Consider the following 18,355-nt stretch of genomic DNA (forward strand, 5'->3'; position numbering starts at 1 on the left):
GCATTGAGGATCTGTGGGCTCATGGCATGGACGTTACATAACAGTCCTGCAAACCATGAAGAACTGTATACATGACCTACTGTGTGTTTATGTGTTTCTGCTCCATAACATTTACAAAAGCTGATGTTTACTGGTGATGATGTGAAGATGAAGGATGAAGGAATGTCCACTGACACTGACTTGGTTGTATTTAAAAGAGTTTATTACAAAGAAAGAACAGAATCTAATCAGGCACCAGGGTCTGTCTGGAGAGAACTCGAGGCCATGTGGATCCAATGACTAAAACATCCTCAATATCCCACCTTTTGTAATAGAGAAGCTAAACATATGGTTCATGTTTGCAGCCCTCTCTTACCTAATACAGTAAGTTACCCCCCAAGACCTTTGACCTAGAGCCCTCCCAACCTAGGGTCACTAATGAAACAACAAAAACATGAAGATGAACACAACTGGAAAACCTAAATATATAGAGCTAATGAAAATACATAGAGGGTTCAGATACTCCCTGTATAAACATGAACATGCCAAACCTAACATGGACTTGCAGACAAATAAAGACACCATTATGTATGCAGAGCTACATTTTGACCCAGCAATGTTGTAAATTGCTGGGTTGACTTTAATTTTTTTATATCAAATATTTTTGTTTTTATTTTTTTAGGTTAACCTTTCGCTATTTCTGGGTCTACAAACATATAACTACTGTTTCAGCTATTTCTTTACCACATTTTTATGAAATAGATGTGTGTTTGGGCTCTGTTCTGGCTTATTATCGACTGAATGAATTTGGCTAACTTTCAACTATTCTCAACAAACAGGAAAACTATTGTTAGATTGGTCTGTTGTTATTCCATGCCATAAATGTCTTCACAAATGTTTTAAACACTGTGCATAATTTAGTTATAGTTTTGCTAAAATTTGCTATTTAGACCTAGCGGCTAAATCTGCTTTATCCTTAGTAACTTTTGTTTTCCCAGAAGCTGCGTGTACCAACCAAGTAAAAAAAATCCTTAAGAATTTACTTTAGAAAACTGACTGACTGAGTCTTAAATGTTTAAATGTGTGAAGTGTGATAATTACAAGCAGATTCTCTGTTAACACGGGTCAGTTGTGAGAAAACAGGGACACAAAAATGCACAGAAATAGGTCAGCAGAGCTCAAGACAATTTCTTTTAAAACCAGACCGGAAGAAATCTGGCAGAAGAAATGTGAAGTCCAGTTTATGCCGATCACTTCTGCAGATGGACAGCTCTCTGATCTTTCTGAGATATTTTTTATCTTCTCCCCATGGCCCTTGTTCCACTCAGCCTGGCTCTAATGTTCCAAAATGAAAACAAGATGTCAGCTGTTCTCATGAGAGTTACTCAGCTCTGCTGCTCTGCTCTTGAATGTTATGTTGCTTCAGCTCCAAAACTCTGTGGTGGATAAATCTGCTAGAGTGATGTCATGATCTGTGCAGAAAAGTTTTGACGAGTGGATTGGCATGACAGTGGAACGTACAGTATGTCAAACAGATGCAGCTCCACACCTTGAACACTTCTGCCTCTGTATCCAAAGGTTGCTGACACAGTCATGTATAGTCGACTGGTGAACTGCTGACCTACATTCTCATACACCCTGTGACTTCAGCTTAGTGTCAAGTCTGCGTTGCTCTTTAACCGTCTGTGTTTTTTACCATGACTTCAGCTTAGTGTCTGCTCTTTAACCGTCTGTGTTTTTTACCTGGTCTTACGTTCATCTTTCAGTACGTATGATGTTGCCATTGTCGGTGGAGGAATTGTGGGCTTGGCCACAGCCAGAGAACTTATCCTGAGACACCCCAACCTCAGCTTCATCCTATTGGAGAAGGAAAAGGAACTTGGTAGGTGGAGCTTATAACAGTTGCTGTCAGTTAGAAGGAATATTATCTGACACAGTGACTCCTGGGGTGAAAATACTACACTGAAAAGACCTCTGGGTGCATAGAAAAATGTATATCACATTATTATATTGGTGAAAACATACTGTAAGTGAGTCATGTGGTCAATTTAAAGTTTTTCATTTTTGAACATTTTAAGAAAAAATTGGAAATATCTGTGTCTTATGAAAGTCTAAACTCCTTTGGGTAGTGGTGGCTTGGAGGTTAAGAAAGCGGACGTGGGTCCAGAAGGCTTGAGGTTTGAGTCCACAAGTTGCCAAGTTTCCACTGAGTCACCATCCTCTCTTACACTGCCCCCTGCTCACTTTGGCGATGGGTTAAAAGCAGAGGTCACATTTTGTTGTGTGCTGAGTCACAATGACAAGGAGTTCACTCCCACTTTAAATGTAGTGAAGTGAAAGTGATATATTTAATTCCACAAACACGATGGTGATGTCACTCCCCTGAAGTCACTGTCTCACTCTGTTAACCTCAGGAAAACCTGTGATGTTGATTTATTGGATTGTGTTCGTCTGTCAAACCTGTTTTTGTGTTTATTTCTCGTTGCATTTCTGTTCTATAACAGCTGCACACCAGAGTGGACACAACAGTGGAGTCATTCACAGCGGCATCTACTACACGCCGGGGTCACTGAAGGCCCGTCTGTGTGTGCGAGGAGCTACTCTTAGCTACGAGTACTGTGACAAGAAGGGACTGCCTTACAGGAGATGTGGAAAGGTCTGCACTGCCGTTTCACACATACTACATCGTCTGTTCTCATAGGACGCACCCACAAGTTACATCACTTCCTGCACATGCAATGTATAGATGCGATCTATAGAAACACAACATTAAAAATAAATAACTTACATTTTTTTCTGCTGGCATTTTAGTAAAATTGGGAATTTTCCACTTTTATGTAAGAGGTGAAGCACTTATTGGATGATTAGTAAATATTAAAAACATGAGAAAATGCATCACATTTATTACTGATCAGTATGTTCTCAACACTGTGTGGCAGAAATCTCTGTCAACCAAGTATATTTGAAAAATTACTCTTTATTTCTTATTTCTGATATGCAGCAGGAGTATATTTGAACTGATGTTTCTGTTATCAAGAGATTATGATGTGTCACCTAAACATTAGTTTTTATGACAGCATTATTATTTATTTTCATATGATGACTGTATTTTTTCACTGCCAGCTTATTGTAGCTGTAGAACAGGAGGAGATACCCCGACTGAAGGCTCTGTATGAACGTGGACAGAAGAACAACGTGCGAGACCTTAGCATTGTCGACGCCAAGGCCATCAGAGAGCGAGAGCCGTACTGCAGAGTAAGAGACGCAGCAAACGTCCTGATGTATTGCTAATCTTCAAAAGAAAAAGAACGTAGTATCAGTGTGTGTGAGTGAATGTGGTCACAACATTTCATTTCAGGGAATCATGGCCTTGGATTCACCCTACACTGGCATTGTGGACTGGAGGATGGTGGCCTTCAGCTACGGAGAAGATTTCGCTGAGGCGGGAGGCAAAGTGGTGACTGAATATGAGGTGAAAGACATCACCATGGCCAAGGAAAGTCCAGCAGGAAGCACTGAAGGTGAGAGATGAACCTCAATAAAAAGATCCAGACTATTTTAAAGACTATGTTTTCACAGTGTCTTTATGCTGTTAACAGGAATGAAATATCCTATTGCAATCAAAGACAAAAAGGTAGGACACACACACACACACAAACAGATCCATTCAGACCTGGTATTAACATCCTGACTACAGCCACTGTCGTCCAGACTGGATGTGTCACTTGTTCAAAGATGCATTGATTCATTCAGTATGATTGTATTCAAATACACGCAAAAATGTGGTGGCAGTGTTGTTGTTGTCTTTCTCCTGCATGTTTCCTTCCACACACCTACAGGATTAGGTTAGTTTGGTGTGAAACCGTGGGTGTGAATGTGATTGTGAGTGTGAATGGTTGTTTGTCTCCATATGTGGTCCTGTGACTGACTGTACAGGTATTACCTCACCACCGCTGAACCTACCTGTCATCTGATTGGCTAACAAGCTAACACTCACACCCAGATTTCAGATTTCTGACTGACTGTCTGACTGACTGTCTGTCTCCTTGTTCATACCAGGTCTGAATGAGCTCCAAATGCTCCAGGGTCAGTTCTGTTCTCATTGCTCTACATCCCTCTCCTCTGCTAGGGTGACGAGGTCAGATGTCGTTATGTTCTGACTTGTGGCGGTCTGTACTCTGATCGACTCTCGCAAATTTCTGGATGTAGTCGGGAGCCGAGGATCGTCCCGTTTAGAGGAGACTATCTGTTGTTAAAACCAGAGAAGAACTACCTGGTGAAAGGAAACATCTACCCTGTAAGTCTGTGTACAACGAACTGTCAATGCTTTTCATGGTTGAAGCGCTCCCTCGGTTTTCTATTTTACCAAATACATGTATAAATATTCAATATTTTTGCTATAGTATCAGTAGGTAGAATTATTGAGATACTATTATTAATAAATACTCACACATCACCTGTACATGCAGCACAATGTCTATGTACATTTGAGTTGTACTATATATACCATTACCTGTCTCACAGGTTCCTGACCCACGGTTCCCCTTTCTTGGAGTTCACTTCACTCCCAGGATGGATGGCAGTATTTGGCTCGGCCCCAATGCAGTTCTAGCCTTCAAACGAGAAGGTTATAAACTTTTCGACTTTAATGCCAGAGACTTTGTGGACGCTCTCTCTTTCAGGTGAAACTCAGGTTTTATCAATTCCAGGGGCTAAATATTTAATATATGACCCAAAGGTGATTCATACATAATTGATTTTGTTCTTTTTTCTCCTGCAGAGGTCTTCAAAAGCTGGTGATGAGGAACTTAACACAAGGTCTGAGTGAACTGTATCGAGGGATTGTGATTAGTGCACAGGTGAAAATCCTGCAGAAGTACATTCCTGAAATCACAGCCAGTGATGTTGTCAGGTACAGCAGTGACACAGTGACACAACACCTCAGACTGTCAGATGTAAAAATGTATGGGTCATTTGTTATGACATTCACTCCAAGAACAACGACCAGGAGTTTATTCTACATCATCATTAGCTTTGTTAGCTCGGCATGTGAACACATAGACATTTAATGAGTATCTCAATAATTCTACTCACGGATGCTGTAGCCGCAGAGCAGCGCAAAGTCAACAAAAGATTGTTGTTAGTCTCTGTACTTCACTGTAAAAATAATCTTCAAGTAAAGACTGGGTGTTTCCTTCTGAATATTTATTGACTTGAACAGTTCACATCCACACAGTGATGTCTTCCCTACCATTAATAAACAGCTAGGATGCTTTAATGCAATGATAGGATAATTAAATACTGTATATGATATAATATCGCTCTGATAGTATACGTTGGTTTGACTTTTTTTTTTTTTACAATTTGAAAAAGAAAACATCATCAAATTGAAATCTGACACAGTCGGGAAGTTAATGTTTAGTAAAAACAAATCCTCATTTGTTAATTAATACAGCTTTGTTGATAGATAAGTCCCTGCTGACTAAACATTCTTGTTGCCTCCCTGGTTGTGTTTTTCTCCAGAGGCCCTTCAGGAGTTCGAGCTCAGGCCCTTGATCGAAATGGAAACCTCGTAGACGACTTTGTTTTCGACGGTGGGGTTGGGGACGTGGGCAGTCGCGTGCTCCATGTGCGTAACGCTCCCTCGCCGGCGGCGACCTCCTCTCTTGCCATCGCTGAGATGATTGCAGACGAGGTGGAAAGTCGTTTCTCTCTGTAGAGAAAGCCCAGTGGCAGTGGAGAGAAGAAGGACAAACCAAAAACCTTCAGTGTATCACTAAGCAGTTACCACTCAGCAATAACATGTTTCATATTATGGTTAATCCACAGCACGCCTCTAAGATAATCTCAGTAATCTCATAACGGTTTGCTTTCAACCATGGTTTTCTCAGGTTTTTAGAATGTCTTTTCTCCCATATTTCAAAAGACTGAAAGGACAGTGTTTTACCACCAATTCATGAATTAATATCAATAACATTTTGAAGTGAGATTTGTTTTTTTTTACTGCTGCTTCATTGGTTTCAAATTGATTTACAGTACTGTGAAAAAGTCTTAGACGCCCTTTAGATTTGTGCCAATAGGAACGCAATACTGTCTTTTTTACAACCAGAAAATACAGAAAATGTACATGAACCTCTTTAGTTGGTCTTAGAGACAGGTCTTTGAACTAGCAACCCATTGGCCTCATGCAGCCTCTTTCATACTACATATCCAGGTATAGTAGGTACAAATTAGGATTGCTGCAGCCTGCCTCCAGCCTAATCCTGCAACTGTTTGGGTGTTGCACTTCTCACTCATAGCCACTAGGTTGCATTGTACTGTCTGTTTTGAGTGCCTTCTTTGGGGAAATTGTGACTTGAACGTGAAGTGTGAGCATGTCAGAACAGTAGGTGTGATGTTTCAGTGCTTCATAACTGTACTGTCCAGACCAGTCAGCCACCAGGAGATCTGAGTTTGAGATCCTAGCTTGTCAAGTAAAATGATTTTGTGTATTTTCTAGTTGTATTATGTCATCAAAATGTATAGAACAAATCAGCATGTCTTTTTCACAGTGCTGTCAGTTAATTTGTACAGAATAATGATCATCCTGTATTTTAATGTGAACTCTCTGGAAATAACCACTTTAAGAAGAAAGTTTTTGAGCTTCAGGCTTAAACTGTTGGACAGGTCTCATCTGTAATATTTTTTACCAAAGAAAATCATACTGACATTATGAAATCAGTTGGGACAGTGAGTAACTGTTAGTCTAATTTTGAAAGGAAAGACGGTTGATGAAGAACCATGTGTTTTACTGCTGTTCTGCTTCTGTTCAGTTGTGTCTTCCAGAAGTAATGTGACCTTAAAATAAATCTAAGATACAAGTTAAGACTTATGTGAGTAACACAAACAAGGACTGCTTTTATTTTTGTGTGAAAGGACCTCAGTGAATTTCACCACAGTCCATTTTTAGGTTTTAAATGTCAAAAACGTTCCAATACTCTCAGCTCTCTTTGAACGTTGCCTTCTACACTGACAAATCAGTGCATTTATTGACAAATAAGTGTTTTTTGTATGTATATCTATATTTTTGAAAAGCAAATGTATGTTGGAAGCCATTAAATGTCAAATATGACCTTCAGTTATTTTCAAGAAGTTTTTTAAAAAACATTTTTTTCTTTAGTTTGTTCATAAAAATCATACATTTATAATTGAATCCCTTCTGAATTTTTTTAATTGATTTTTGTTAGTGGTTCAGACACAGAGTTGGATCTTATGATATGATCATATATTTTTATATATTTTTATATATTTTTTTTGTTTCACATTTTCTAAATCACGAGATAATGGGAGCAGTAAAACCTACCGTCAGTGAATGTGTTTGTTGATCGTGCAGCCTTTTTATAGCACTGTTTTCATTTTCCTTTTTGTAAAAACGTGTTTAAATAATAAACAAGCTAAGCATTAACGTCTGAAAATGAAATAGTCAGCCTTATGGGTTCATTGAGGCACTTTGACCACCAGGTGACGATATTGCAGCAGAAACTACAACCAAAAATGTCATTTTCCATGTCACGTTCGTACGGTGGTTCCCAAACTCTTTTGAGCCATGGCACATATTTAAAAAATGTCTCACAACACGCCAACAAACAAATGTCACAAAATGTTTTGAAAAATAATGACTTTCAATTTAGTCTCTAATTTCAATTCACTCACAATTTTACCTACTTAGTATTAGTCACTGGCCTGTTTAGTTGAATGCAACCCTGACATACATTTACTTGTAGGAATTGAAGAAAGGCCCACGTGAAAATCTTGAACAGCTCTTAGTACCTCAGAATAAGTGTGATGCCAATATAGTGTATATATGACAGGGGAGGTTGGTGGTGGAATTGAGGTGTACAACACATCATTCAGAAGTAGAGAGTGGCTAAAAAAGGGATACTCAGGAAGATGAGTCAAGTAGATGGGAACAGTGTCAGGCTAGAAGAGAGAAAGGTTGAACAGTAAAGAAGAAGAGAAAGATTTGTACCACAGCTAAACAGAGATAGGGTTAGAAATGACATTTCTCAGATCAGCTTGGTTAAGGATAGTGAGGGAAAGGTGGTAATTAGTGAGGATAGTTTGCTTGTTGTGTTCAATCTCTCCAGAAGTTATTTGGGCAGTGGTGGCTTAGTGGTGAAGGAAGTGGACTTGGGTCCGGAAGGGTTCAGGTTTGAGTCCACCAGCTGCCAAGTTACCCCTGAGGGGCTCTGAGCATTGCCCCCACACACTGCTCCCTGGGCAGCTTAAAGCTGCCCACTGTTCACTTTGGTGATGGGTTAAAAGCAGAGGTCCCAGCTGGTTGTGTGCAGTGATGTGCTGTGTCACAATGACGAAGTATGAATGAAGGAAAAGGAAAGTGTAGTAGTTCACTTTCCTTTTCCTGAATTTAGGCTTTCATTCTAAAGTCTTAACCTTATTCTGAATTTTACTTTTTACCTCAGTTTTCTAGGCTAAGTTTTTTAATTATATTTAAATTTATAAAATTATATATTTATGGTCTCTCTGAAGTTGTTATTTTTCCTCGGTAAAACGTGAACTCTGGTAGGGGGCGTGCCTGAGAGTGGATGCGTCGCGGCGCAGAGAGAGCGGCCGCAGACACACACACTGAGAGTCAGTCAGCAGACACACACACGCTCACACACACACACACACAGACACACGCGCGCACAGAGAGCAGACGGAGTTGTTGGTACGAACATCTTGGACTTCACTCACCAAAAACACCTCGACTCCTCCAGCGCTGCTCCTCTCACTTATGTGCCTCGGACTCTCGCTCGCTCTTTCTGGATACTGGATTTAGCGCCCGACCGCCACAGAAAAAGATGCTTAATTCTGTCATTAGCGGCGCAGGAGAGAGTGTGCCTTGTACAGAGCTGAAGGGTTCGTGTGCCACTACATAGAAGTCGGAGAAACGTCGAGGCCACGGCCGCAGCTACGGGAACGTAGCTGCTCCGTTAGCTTCGCGGCTAAAAGCCTAGTTAGCCTGCTAACGTTACAGGTGTTCGGACGGAAAAATCTAAATATAAACTGTAGCTTCAGGTAGCTGTCACCAAACAAATATCTCATGTCGGGGCTTGAAACTAAACGTGCCTATTTTGTGCCTAAGTTCATTTTTCCACACTTAGCAGGGTTGTTGTTAGCCGTTAGCTGTGTAGCCTTCAGCTTTGCCGTGTTTACAGCAGTAAGCATCGTTAGCCTTCGCAGCTAGCGTCATAACTTTGGATCTACATGTGCGGTTTCACATCGTAGAGAATTTATCACTGTGCAACACGACCGAACCACACGAGTAGTTTTGTGACACTCTTCAGTTTTTTCAAAGTCGGCAAGGTTGACTTATTTTTCCCCTTTCCCGGACTGACCCACCCACAAGGACTCTGTAGCCGGGGCCGATGCTGACAGTTGAGCCCGGATCACGGCAACGCCAGGAGCCGCTACAGCGATGCAGCCGCAGCAGATCTACGACTTTTCCAGTGACGAGAACAGTCACAAATGGAGAGGCCTCTTCGTGCAAGCCTTACGAAAGGTAACATAACCTTTTTTTTAAACTCTGCTAGAAACAAAGTCTCTGTCTAAAACACACAAACTAGAAGGTTGATGCAGTTCTTGCCATGATAGACGTTTCTTTTCGTGTTGTCAAGTCAGACTACGACCAAATGTATATGGTTTATTGCATCAATGTGATATCAGGCAAGTCAAGCACAAAAACGAAATACCGACATGTGTCACAAAAATGCACGTAGTATAAGACTTAACATAGGAACAGACATAGTAAAAAGTAAGGGTAACGTACTGAGAGAAACTACCAGTGCCAGAGCCAAGCAGCAGCATTTTAAATACATTAATCTAAAACGTTTTTGCATCCTGGCTCTTGCCAAGCTGAGGAAATACCCAAATATATTTATGGCACCATTATATTAACAATAAAACATCTCCTTTTAAAACTCCTTGGTAATTTTCAAACTTGCAAGGTGCAAGGATTCCCTGATGTTGTGACCAAATTGTTGTCAGATCTCATTCAGAACAGTAACAATAGCAGCCAGCTATCTGGTAATACCTTTGTACATGTTTGTACAGTTACAGTACTAGTTCTGAATCTAATGCGACCAGATCAAATATTGAACATAACCATGAGGTTGTAGACAGTAATTTCACATATGGAAATAAACAGTTTACAGAAATGACTGGAGACTCAACATTGTCCACTGTAGCTGTAATGTACAGTATGATGCCAGGAATAGCTTAATTTTCCTAAGAAATGCAGATTCACTCTCAGGACTCCAAAAGTCAAATTACAGGAAACATTTTTGTTTAAATATCCTTGGTCAGCAGGACTGACCTGAATCAGTTCCCCTTTGACTACATCTCTCTCCTTTTTCTTGTACATCTTGGTGTCTCCTGGTTATGACTAAATTTCTCATATGTTGTTTCTGAGTAAATATAATAAAACGTCATCATTAGGAATCTGTGCTTTAAGCAGCCATAAGCAGTATAAAGTCACTGGTATCCTTGTCCAGTAGGATGGTACTGTGTGCTTCACAGTTTAGCGTGAATGCAAGAGGCTCATCCAGGCAACAGCTACACAATAAAGATCTCAATGTCTATTTAACTTTTAGTTTTCATTTAGTTTATTTACATGCAGAGTTAAGTTGAGTGGCCATTGTAGCTTTACAGGCTACAATGGCCTGTAAAATATTTGGAATACTGCCTTTTTCCAATACACAAGCACACAAGGTGAAGAGGGATAGAGACAACCCTTACCAAAATATGGCTAACGCAATAATAAATAACTACAGGATACTGTCTGAAACTCAAATTGAAGAGAAACATAAAGGTTTCAAAATCAAGGAAATCCTGTGTGTCACAATCTGCTATTCTTGGTGTGTATACTGTATATGCATCCTTTTAGACGGTAAAAATAGACAGTTTTTATTTTTACAGTGTTGTTTGCTGTTAGCAAGTTAGAGATTCAAAAGCAAAAAGTCTTAACTTTCTCTTCTGCATTTGTACTTGTGTGTTGTTTGCACAGTATGGTGTAATTCAGTAACAAATAACAGTTATTTTTGATACTGTATATGCTACAATAAGACAGTTACATCACAAGTTAAGTTTCTTAAGATTCTGTTTAATCAGATTAATTACAGTTTTAGTTGGAATAGTTTGTTTACGTGTAATTTTGTTTCATTCAGTCTGATGTCGGTATAATCTTTGGAAAGTTTTCATAAATTACTTGTATTTAAATGTAGTCTCCAAAAACAACACATCCTAAAAATTAGCTAATGCTGCTGAAACAAGTACCACTACTGAAATCACCTGATATGTCAGAAGATCTCTAAAGTTAAATGAAGTTACTTGCACAACGTATCTATTGTTTTAGACCAGATTCGTACATTAATTTTCTTCTGGACGAACCATTGCAAACTTAACGCGATTTTAAAAATCTAGGACAAATTTGAAGAAAAATGTTTACATTTTACAATATTTCTCTCAGTAACGACTTTGCTGTAACTGATTTAATCAGACAATGTTGACATTAGCCATGTAGCAACATTGTGTTTATAAATAAAACAGCCGTCATTAGTCCATGGCTCAGTAGAGACGGTGTGATGATGAATCAGGTGAAACTCAGAGCAGGTGGTGGGCCGTGCTGTGGTTTCATTGTCTCAACTTGTTACACATCAGCCTCGAGGGAAAGCCTGTCACAGTTTGACGCAAGAGAGGTTTGTTATGGTTTTGACAGACTGTGACTTGCTGCGTTTTCACAGCTATCCACTGCAAAGTGGGCTTTCCTCATCAGAAGAAGATTTAGTCAATGACTTTGGGAATGATTTAGTTTGTAGAACATTTTAAGGTAGCACTTATCAACTCAACTGAGACGAGTAACATTCTGATCAAGGAGCAAGGCGGGTCAGGAAAATGTGTTCATAAGCTAGTGATCTGTCTTCTGCCTTCCAGACAGGAGCAAGGCATTAACACAGTTTTTGAAAAGCCACAAATATGTAAAAATCTATGCAGTTTCAGTTTAGTAGTTTGTGCGCATTAGACACCAAACTACATACAATTTCACTTTTGTTTTTTAGGAAACAATCTCCACTGCACATAGGTTGAAGACAACTAAACATTGAATGTAGAGAGCACCACATCAACAATAGATCTCTTCACATGTAATCATCATTGAACCGTCGTCATTGAACCATTGAAGCTATTTATCATGGCCCAACGCCAACTATCAAGTGGTTTCAGTCACTAGAAGTAGTTTACATTTTTAAACATTACTAAGTGACAGCTCTATTTTTGTGGCAGCTTCTACGGAAATCTACATTATATTTTTATAAATTGGGTTTTAGATGAGATTGCACTTGGCGCCCTGAAGAAACATGTATTGTTATTGTGTATCCAATATTAAACAGTTTAAATAAAACAGGTTTGTAGGTTCATGAAGACTGCGCAACCAAAGTGACTTAATTCATTATTAATTACTGAACCATTCATTTCTAAGTAATTCTGCAAAAAGAACTGTACTTCTTTTGTGCTCCTTTTTGTCTTTCACTCAGTTACTACTACAGGCAATATTGACACCTTGTGCAAAGGTTTTTGGTGATAGTATTTATTAGAGGTGTAAGAAAATATTGATACACTGAAAGATCTAGATGTTTCATTTCACTATTTCATTTTTGTGATACATTTAAACTATTTTTTTTAATTCATGTTAAACTAATGACTGTTGATGTTTTGGAAAAAGTTGTTGATTGTACACGGACTGCAAATATTTATAAGTATTTGAGACTCGTTTTCTGCAGAAAGGATGCCCATCAAGTACATTTGAAATCTGACAGACCCAATCTCCACTATTTCTGACTGATAAGGTCAGAAAATGTAAAAAAGATTATTTTCAAATCTCTTAATGTCTGAATGGCACCGCTGAAGTCTTAATTAGACCATGGCCCGACTGGCTTGCAGCCTACGAGGAGGTGATAGGTCAATTTGGATGCCAGAGTTAAAATTGCAAAGCTCCACTTTCCCTCTCGTCTGTAGTTGACGTAGGTGTGCCGCCGTCTGCGTGTCTGTCTGTGCTGCTGATGTCAACTGTGACATTTCACGGACGAGTCCAGTGTTTGTCTCCTAGCCTCGTCTGCATGTCCCAGCTATTCTAGTCCCCTTTGGCCCGTGTCTGCTGCTATGCACCAGCGTCATTTTGCCCGTGACAGGCTGCTGTTAATAATAACTGTGCATTCCCTTGGTCTGCTGTTTCACTGGCATGGATAGAAAAGGCCAGAGCTTTGCTGGGTACGGTGTCACCCGATTGCCATGTTGAGTTGAAGAAAAGTGTGTTGCTGACTTCACAGGGCTTCTTCGGTCCAGGAGAGCACGGGCTAGTATTTACAGCTGAGCTTGGTCAAGTTACAACTATGCCTAAATGGATTTTCTTGCAGTGTGCAACACCTCTTGCATCTTTTTGACCTGAGCATGCAGTCGAGTTCTGACCAGATGACTTCACTGCAGGCCAAAATGAGAAGCTCAGACTGTGACTTTTATTTTTAAGTCAGATGCTTCTGCAGACACATATCCAGACGAGACAGAGATATCAACACCCCCTCAGAATGAGATGCAGTGATTTATTAAAACATTCCTCTCCAGTGCTCTGCCCCATGATGTTCCTGCCAACTATGACATCATATAAAACCATGCCTGATATCTGGATGTCATCATTTTCACAACACCAACACCAAAATACTGGAGAGCCTGATTTGTTGAGTTTCTGTTTCTGACTAAGCTTTATTTTAGTATATGACTTGCAGCTTTGTTAGTACAGTTGTGAATGTTGACTGGAGCAGCAGCAGGACCCAAACATAGCACCAGTGCTCAAAAGGCCTGTCTAAAAATGGAACAAACCAGCTTATTCTGTCAGAATCGTTACTAATAAATGAGATTTACTATGAAGGAGAATCAGCCAGATTTTTCCGTCAGGGTTTTCTGTCTGCTTCAGTAGTGCCTAGATTAACAGAAACTGGTTCAACCAAGCTAATACAGGTTTACATGAGTTGTACTTTATTTTTAGCTTCTTTTATCCAACTTGAGCTTCCAGCTGTCAACACGATCGATGAAGTAAAATAAAAGACTAAAGGAGACTTGTCTACCTGTGCTGACCTAACAGAATCAGCACTAATTAAAGTTACAACATTTACCTCTTTTTTAATTTTTATTTCAATTAATTGGTGTGTTTCTTTCATCAGAAAATATGTGGGGCCACATAGTGGTTGGTGCTTTTGCCTTACAGGGTGGTCACTGGTTCAAGTCCCTTTATGGCATGTGATTGTTCCATCACGTGTGCTTTTTTTCCAGAGTTTTCTGTTCTCCCACAGAAACATGCAGATTAGTGATTTTTTTTCTTTAAATTTACCTTGGAAGAAGAATGTTAATGTAAATGGTTATTTGCCTGTGTATGTGGCCCTGTGATGGACTGGAGAACTTGTTAATGTAAATGGTTAATTGCCTGTGTATGTGTCCCTGTGATGGACTGGAGAACTATCCTGGGTGATAAAACAGAATATATGAATGTAGGTTTTACTTTACTACTGAGGGATGATGATTTTTTTTTTTTGTTCATCATTTTATAGCGTTTGCACCATCTTTTCTAAAGATTTGACTAGCAATGAACATTATGCTCTTCCCGAAGAAACAAGGATGACAACAATGCTCAAGAAAAGAGGAATATCTTTTTAAATTTAAAGTAGCAAAGTCAGGTTTAGTGATACATAATGATGCAATAACACCAAAATCCTACCCTCCCATAAGGGTCCAAACAGGAAATCTGCCCAGTAACTGACATGAGTTGGACTGTGTCATGAAGCTGTCTTGCTCGTCATTACTTTAATACTTCATCTCTGCAATGAGCTGTGTGCTGATCGGGACAGGATGTTCCCTTGTAACAGGTTGCACTTCCTGTGCACTAGCCCCCGGGCCAGAAGAGTGCAGACGAAAGGATGAGGCTGATGAATACACAGACACCCACCCACCCCTCTCCACCCTTACGTATTGAATCAGATCTGTGGAGAACATCGGTTCACCCTCGGATAGGGTTCAGGCAGAGGATGGGTGGACAAAGGGGTCATCGGGTCAGGTCATATTGGGTTCATGAAAAGGCCACGTGCTGTTGAAGGCACAGGAACAGAACTTTTCATTTTAGGATATGGAATATGAAGTAAGATACATTTATGAAGGATGTGTGTTTTATTTCTTTGTCCAACAGATTTTCTTTAACTTCGTGTTTGTTCGTGTCAGTCATTGTGTCAGTCAGATCGCACACACACACTGACCTATGGTTCCCCAGACAGTCTGGTTGTAATGGCAGATGATGTCATGGCATGAATCACAAACAGTGACACATGCTCGGGTATAATAACAAGCCCCACACCCACCTCTTCATCTCACTCTCTCTCTCTCTCTCTCTCACACACACACACACACACACACACACACACACACACACACACACACACATTACCTGCAACCTGAGCCTAATGTGCCCCCATATACACAGGCAAGAGAATAATCAATTGAATTAGAAATGGTAACCCTGTATTAACACCGTCCGTCCTCCGTTATTACCCCCAACCTTTCTGTTCTTCTACCACCGTCGCACACAACAACACCTGATCGCTCTGTGATACAGCTGAGACGTGCAGGAGGTGAAATGATAAGACCTCTGACTATGACTTGCTTGGTTTACTTGATCCCCTACAGCAAAAACTGTCCACTCAACAGTTATGAAGCAATACAATACAAATGTTGAGTTGATAGGCTAGCCTTTAATTAATCCATACATAAATCATCTTAATAACTTTGATTGGAATAATTCCTATATTAGAAGCAAATTGTAGTTGCTCTACCATTGGACAGTAAACAAATTTGCATTTATACAAACATTTTATTCAACCCTAAAAAGAATAGTTCATTTTCTGTTGAGTAGCAAAGCTGTTAAAGCAGTATCTGCAAAACCATAAGTCATTTTGTCAACATTAAATAAATAATGTTAACATAAACATACAAAAAATAAAACCTGAGATAAAAAATAAAATCTCAAATAATATTAAATTCCATTTTGGACATCAGTTACACTAAGAAGTTGTAACAACTTTTCTTGTTACTCTGCAGAAAGAGAGAGAAGTCTAATAACTGTTTAAAATGAATTAAATCCAATTTTTCATTGACTTTGAAGGCTTTAAGCAGCACTGATCATCAATGATGCTGACATCAAAATAGACTGTAGGAACACAGTACACCACTGAAAACTCAAAACCAAAACTTATGCCTAACTAGAGATAAACAGTGACACCCATAGAGCACAATTGTTCTAAGTCAAGTAAATTTAATTCTAATTCTTAACTTTCACTTTTGAGTTTCACTCCACCATTGTTTTGTTTCAGTTCTCAGTGAAACGCACTTAGCATCTCACACAGTCATGTTAGAGATGTTTAAATAAGTGTTATACAGTATGTTAGAGCAAGATATATTTAGGTGCTTACGGGAATTTCTGTTAAGACTAGTACCAGTATGTCAAATTAGCCTTTTAGTACAGTGATGAATCTATTATTCATTTTCTTTAAAGTCTGCCATAAACAAAACCTTCAATGCAATATAGGGTACCTTTTAAAAAAGTGTTTTACATAAGTTTTACTACTAGTGGGTACCACTAAGAGTTTGCTGCAAGGTGTTGGGGATAGAACCATCCTCGTGTATGTTCTTTCTTCTCTGTTTCCCTCTCTTTTCCTGAGGTTTGGCTCAGGTTCAGTTTGGATGTGTAGTATATGCTGCTGCTGCTACTTCTCTTGCTGCTGTTTCCTCCTCCTCGAGGATGCACATCAATACCGCTCTCCGTCTGCTGCTACGATTCCACTCTTCTCCCCCGGGCTTTTTGGCTCTGCGTTTGGAGAGAACAAGGCAGTGTGCTGGGGGGCAGATGGAGGATGGAAAAGTGAGAGTGAGTGAGCAATTGGACTTCCTGCACACCCGCCTTTCCCTTCTTAATGGAGCTGAGCCATGAAACTGAACTGTCACATGGAAAAAGAGGATGTGCTTGAAAGCTTACATAAGATAAGCATGATATTCACTTTCGCTCTCCGGCAATTGTCATAAAAGTACAACGTTTTATGTTATGTTTTTTATGCGGGAATCTGATTTTGATTCAGTGATTGGTCTAAGTCTTATTGTTATAAAGAATTGAATGCTTTGCTTTGATTGTCATGTCAAGCCATATTAGTTATTTTTTATTCCCTCTTGACTGGCTTTCACTTTGCTCACGTTCACCTCAGGCTTTACCACCAACATTATCAGACCACGGTACATCAGTCAACCACTAAGATCAGGTTGCAGTGGTACTGTAAATACTCTGAGCTGATACCTGCACAAGGCTCTACTCAGTTTTCACTCTGACTTTTACGTGTCCTCATTAGGAGTGACAGGCTGAACGAGAGACCAGGCCATGACTGGGACAAGTCAGGGTCTTCCAACAAATGCAAACCAATTTTTTATGTAGAGTTGTGTTCGGTGACTAATACCTTTAGAATTTTTTGATAGTTTCGTTGCGCTGTCTTCCATCCTGACATTGTAGGAGAGAGATGACACTGATTGCACGTGGGCCTCTCAAAATCGGGCCAACTATTCTGTGAATGGTGTCAGGGGAAACCCCCGTAGTTTCAGTGTGGTGACTCACAGCTCCTGGTGTCCTGTGGAATTTGGTCAAGTGCCTATTTGCTGCCGTGAAGATCTTTCTACCTCATAACCTACTTCTGCCTTGATTCTTTTTCCCCCTTGACACCAATTATTTATAACTGTCAGGTCTTGTGAGTGTGTGTATCAAAACACAAATGACGTACAGAGGCACAAATAAAACCCAAGTTGTGGCTTTGGATTTTCCAGTAGTTGTTACTGTTATGAGTCACAGTGCGATTCCAAAACAGATCTAGAGAAGATACCATTTATAATCTCCTGGACTTTTCTGTTTCTGCTTTTTTTTCCACAATTTTTTTTTAAAAATTCAAATTCAAACTGGAGACAGAGGGGACATCCTGCCTGTCGCTGCATCTCTGTGAAGTCAGAGCAGAAGAATGCGCAAAGCCCGGTCTGAGATGACCTTTTAACTCTCTCTCCTCTCACATTCTTGAATCCATGGGCTAAATGTTGCCATCATAATGCCCCGCTTTACCTTATGTCTGGGTAATTTCTTTAGCAACACGTGAACAGGGCGTGCTTTTGTGTGTGGAGTGCGACCGTGAGCCTCCCAATTCTCTCCACCTCTTTTTTTTCCCCTCCCAGCTCTCCATCTCAGTCACTCTGTTGGCTGCCATAATAGTATCTC

At 39.8% G+C, this 18,355-nt stretch overlaps 2 protein-coding genes across 2 annotated transcripts in view; both read left to right on the forward strand.

Annotated features, from left to right (window-relative positions):
- Positions 1 to 7,096, forward strand: part of l2hgdh (L-2-hydroxyglutarate dehydrogenase) — an 8,523-nt gene extending 1,427 nt beyond the window's left edge. Inside the window, exons 2-10 of the mRNA XM_008313092.3 lie at positions 1,746 to 1,861; positions 2,484 to 2,635; positions 3,103 to 3,234; positions 3,338 to 3,500; positions 3,579 to 3,613; positions 4,109 to 4,276; positions 4,504 to 4,661; positions 4,760 to 4,891; positions 5,503 to 7,096. Coding sequence (XP_008311314.1) covers positions 1,746 to 1,861; positions 2,484 to 2,635; positions 3,103 to 3,234; positions 3,338 to 3,500; positions 3,579 to 3,613; positions 4,109 to 4,276; positions 4,504 to 4,661; positions 4,760 to 4,891; positions 5,503 to 5,698 — 1,252 coding nt within the window. The 3' untranslated portion in view covers positions 5,699 to 7,096. The remainder of the gene's footprint in view (positions 1 to 1,745; positions 1,862 to 2,483; positions 2,636 to 3,102; positions 3,235 to 3,337; positions 3,501 to 3,578; positions 3,614 to 4,108; positions 4,277 to 4,503; positions 4,662 to 4,759; positions 4,892 to 5,502) is intronic.
- A 1,520-nt stretch (positions 7,097 to 8,616) lies between these two features.
- The window catches only part of sos2 (son of sevenless homolog 2 (Drosophila)), a 28,336-nt gene continuing 18,597 nt past the window's right edge, over positions 8,617 to 18,355 (forward strand). The window contains exons 1-2 of the mRNA XM_008313111.3: positions 8,617 to 8,880; positions 9,371 to 9,523. Coding sequence (XP_008311333.1) covers positions 9,440 to 9,523 — 84 coding nt within the window. The 5' untranslated portion in view covers positions 8,617 to 8,880; positions 9,371 to 9,439. The remainder of the gene's footprint in view (positions 8,881 to 9,370; positions 9,524 to 18,355) is intronic.

Source organism: Cynoglossus semilaevis, chromosome 1, assembly GCF_000523025.1.
Source record: "Cynoglossus semilaevis isolate Cse_v1.0 chromosome 1, Cse_v1.0, whole genome shotgun sequence".
Taxonomy (NCBI): Eukaryota; Metazoa; Chordata; class Actinopteri; order Pleuronectiformes; family Cynoglossidae; genus Cynoglossus; species Cynoglossus semilaevis.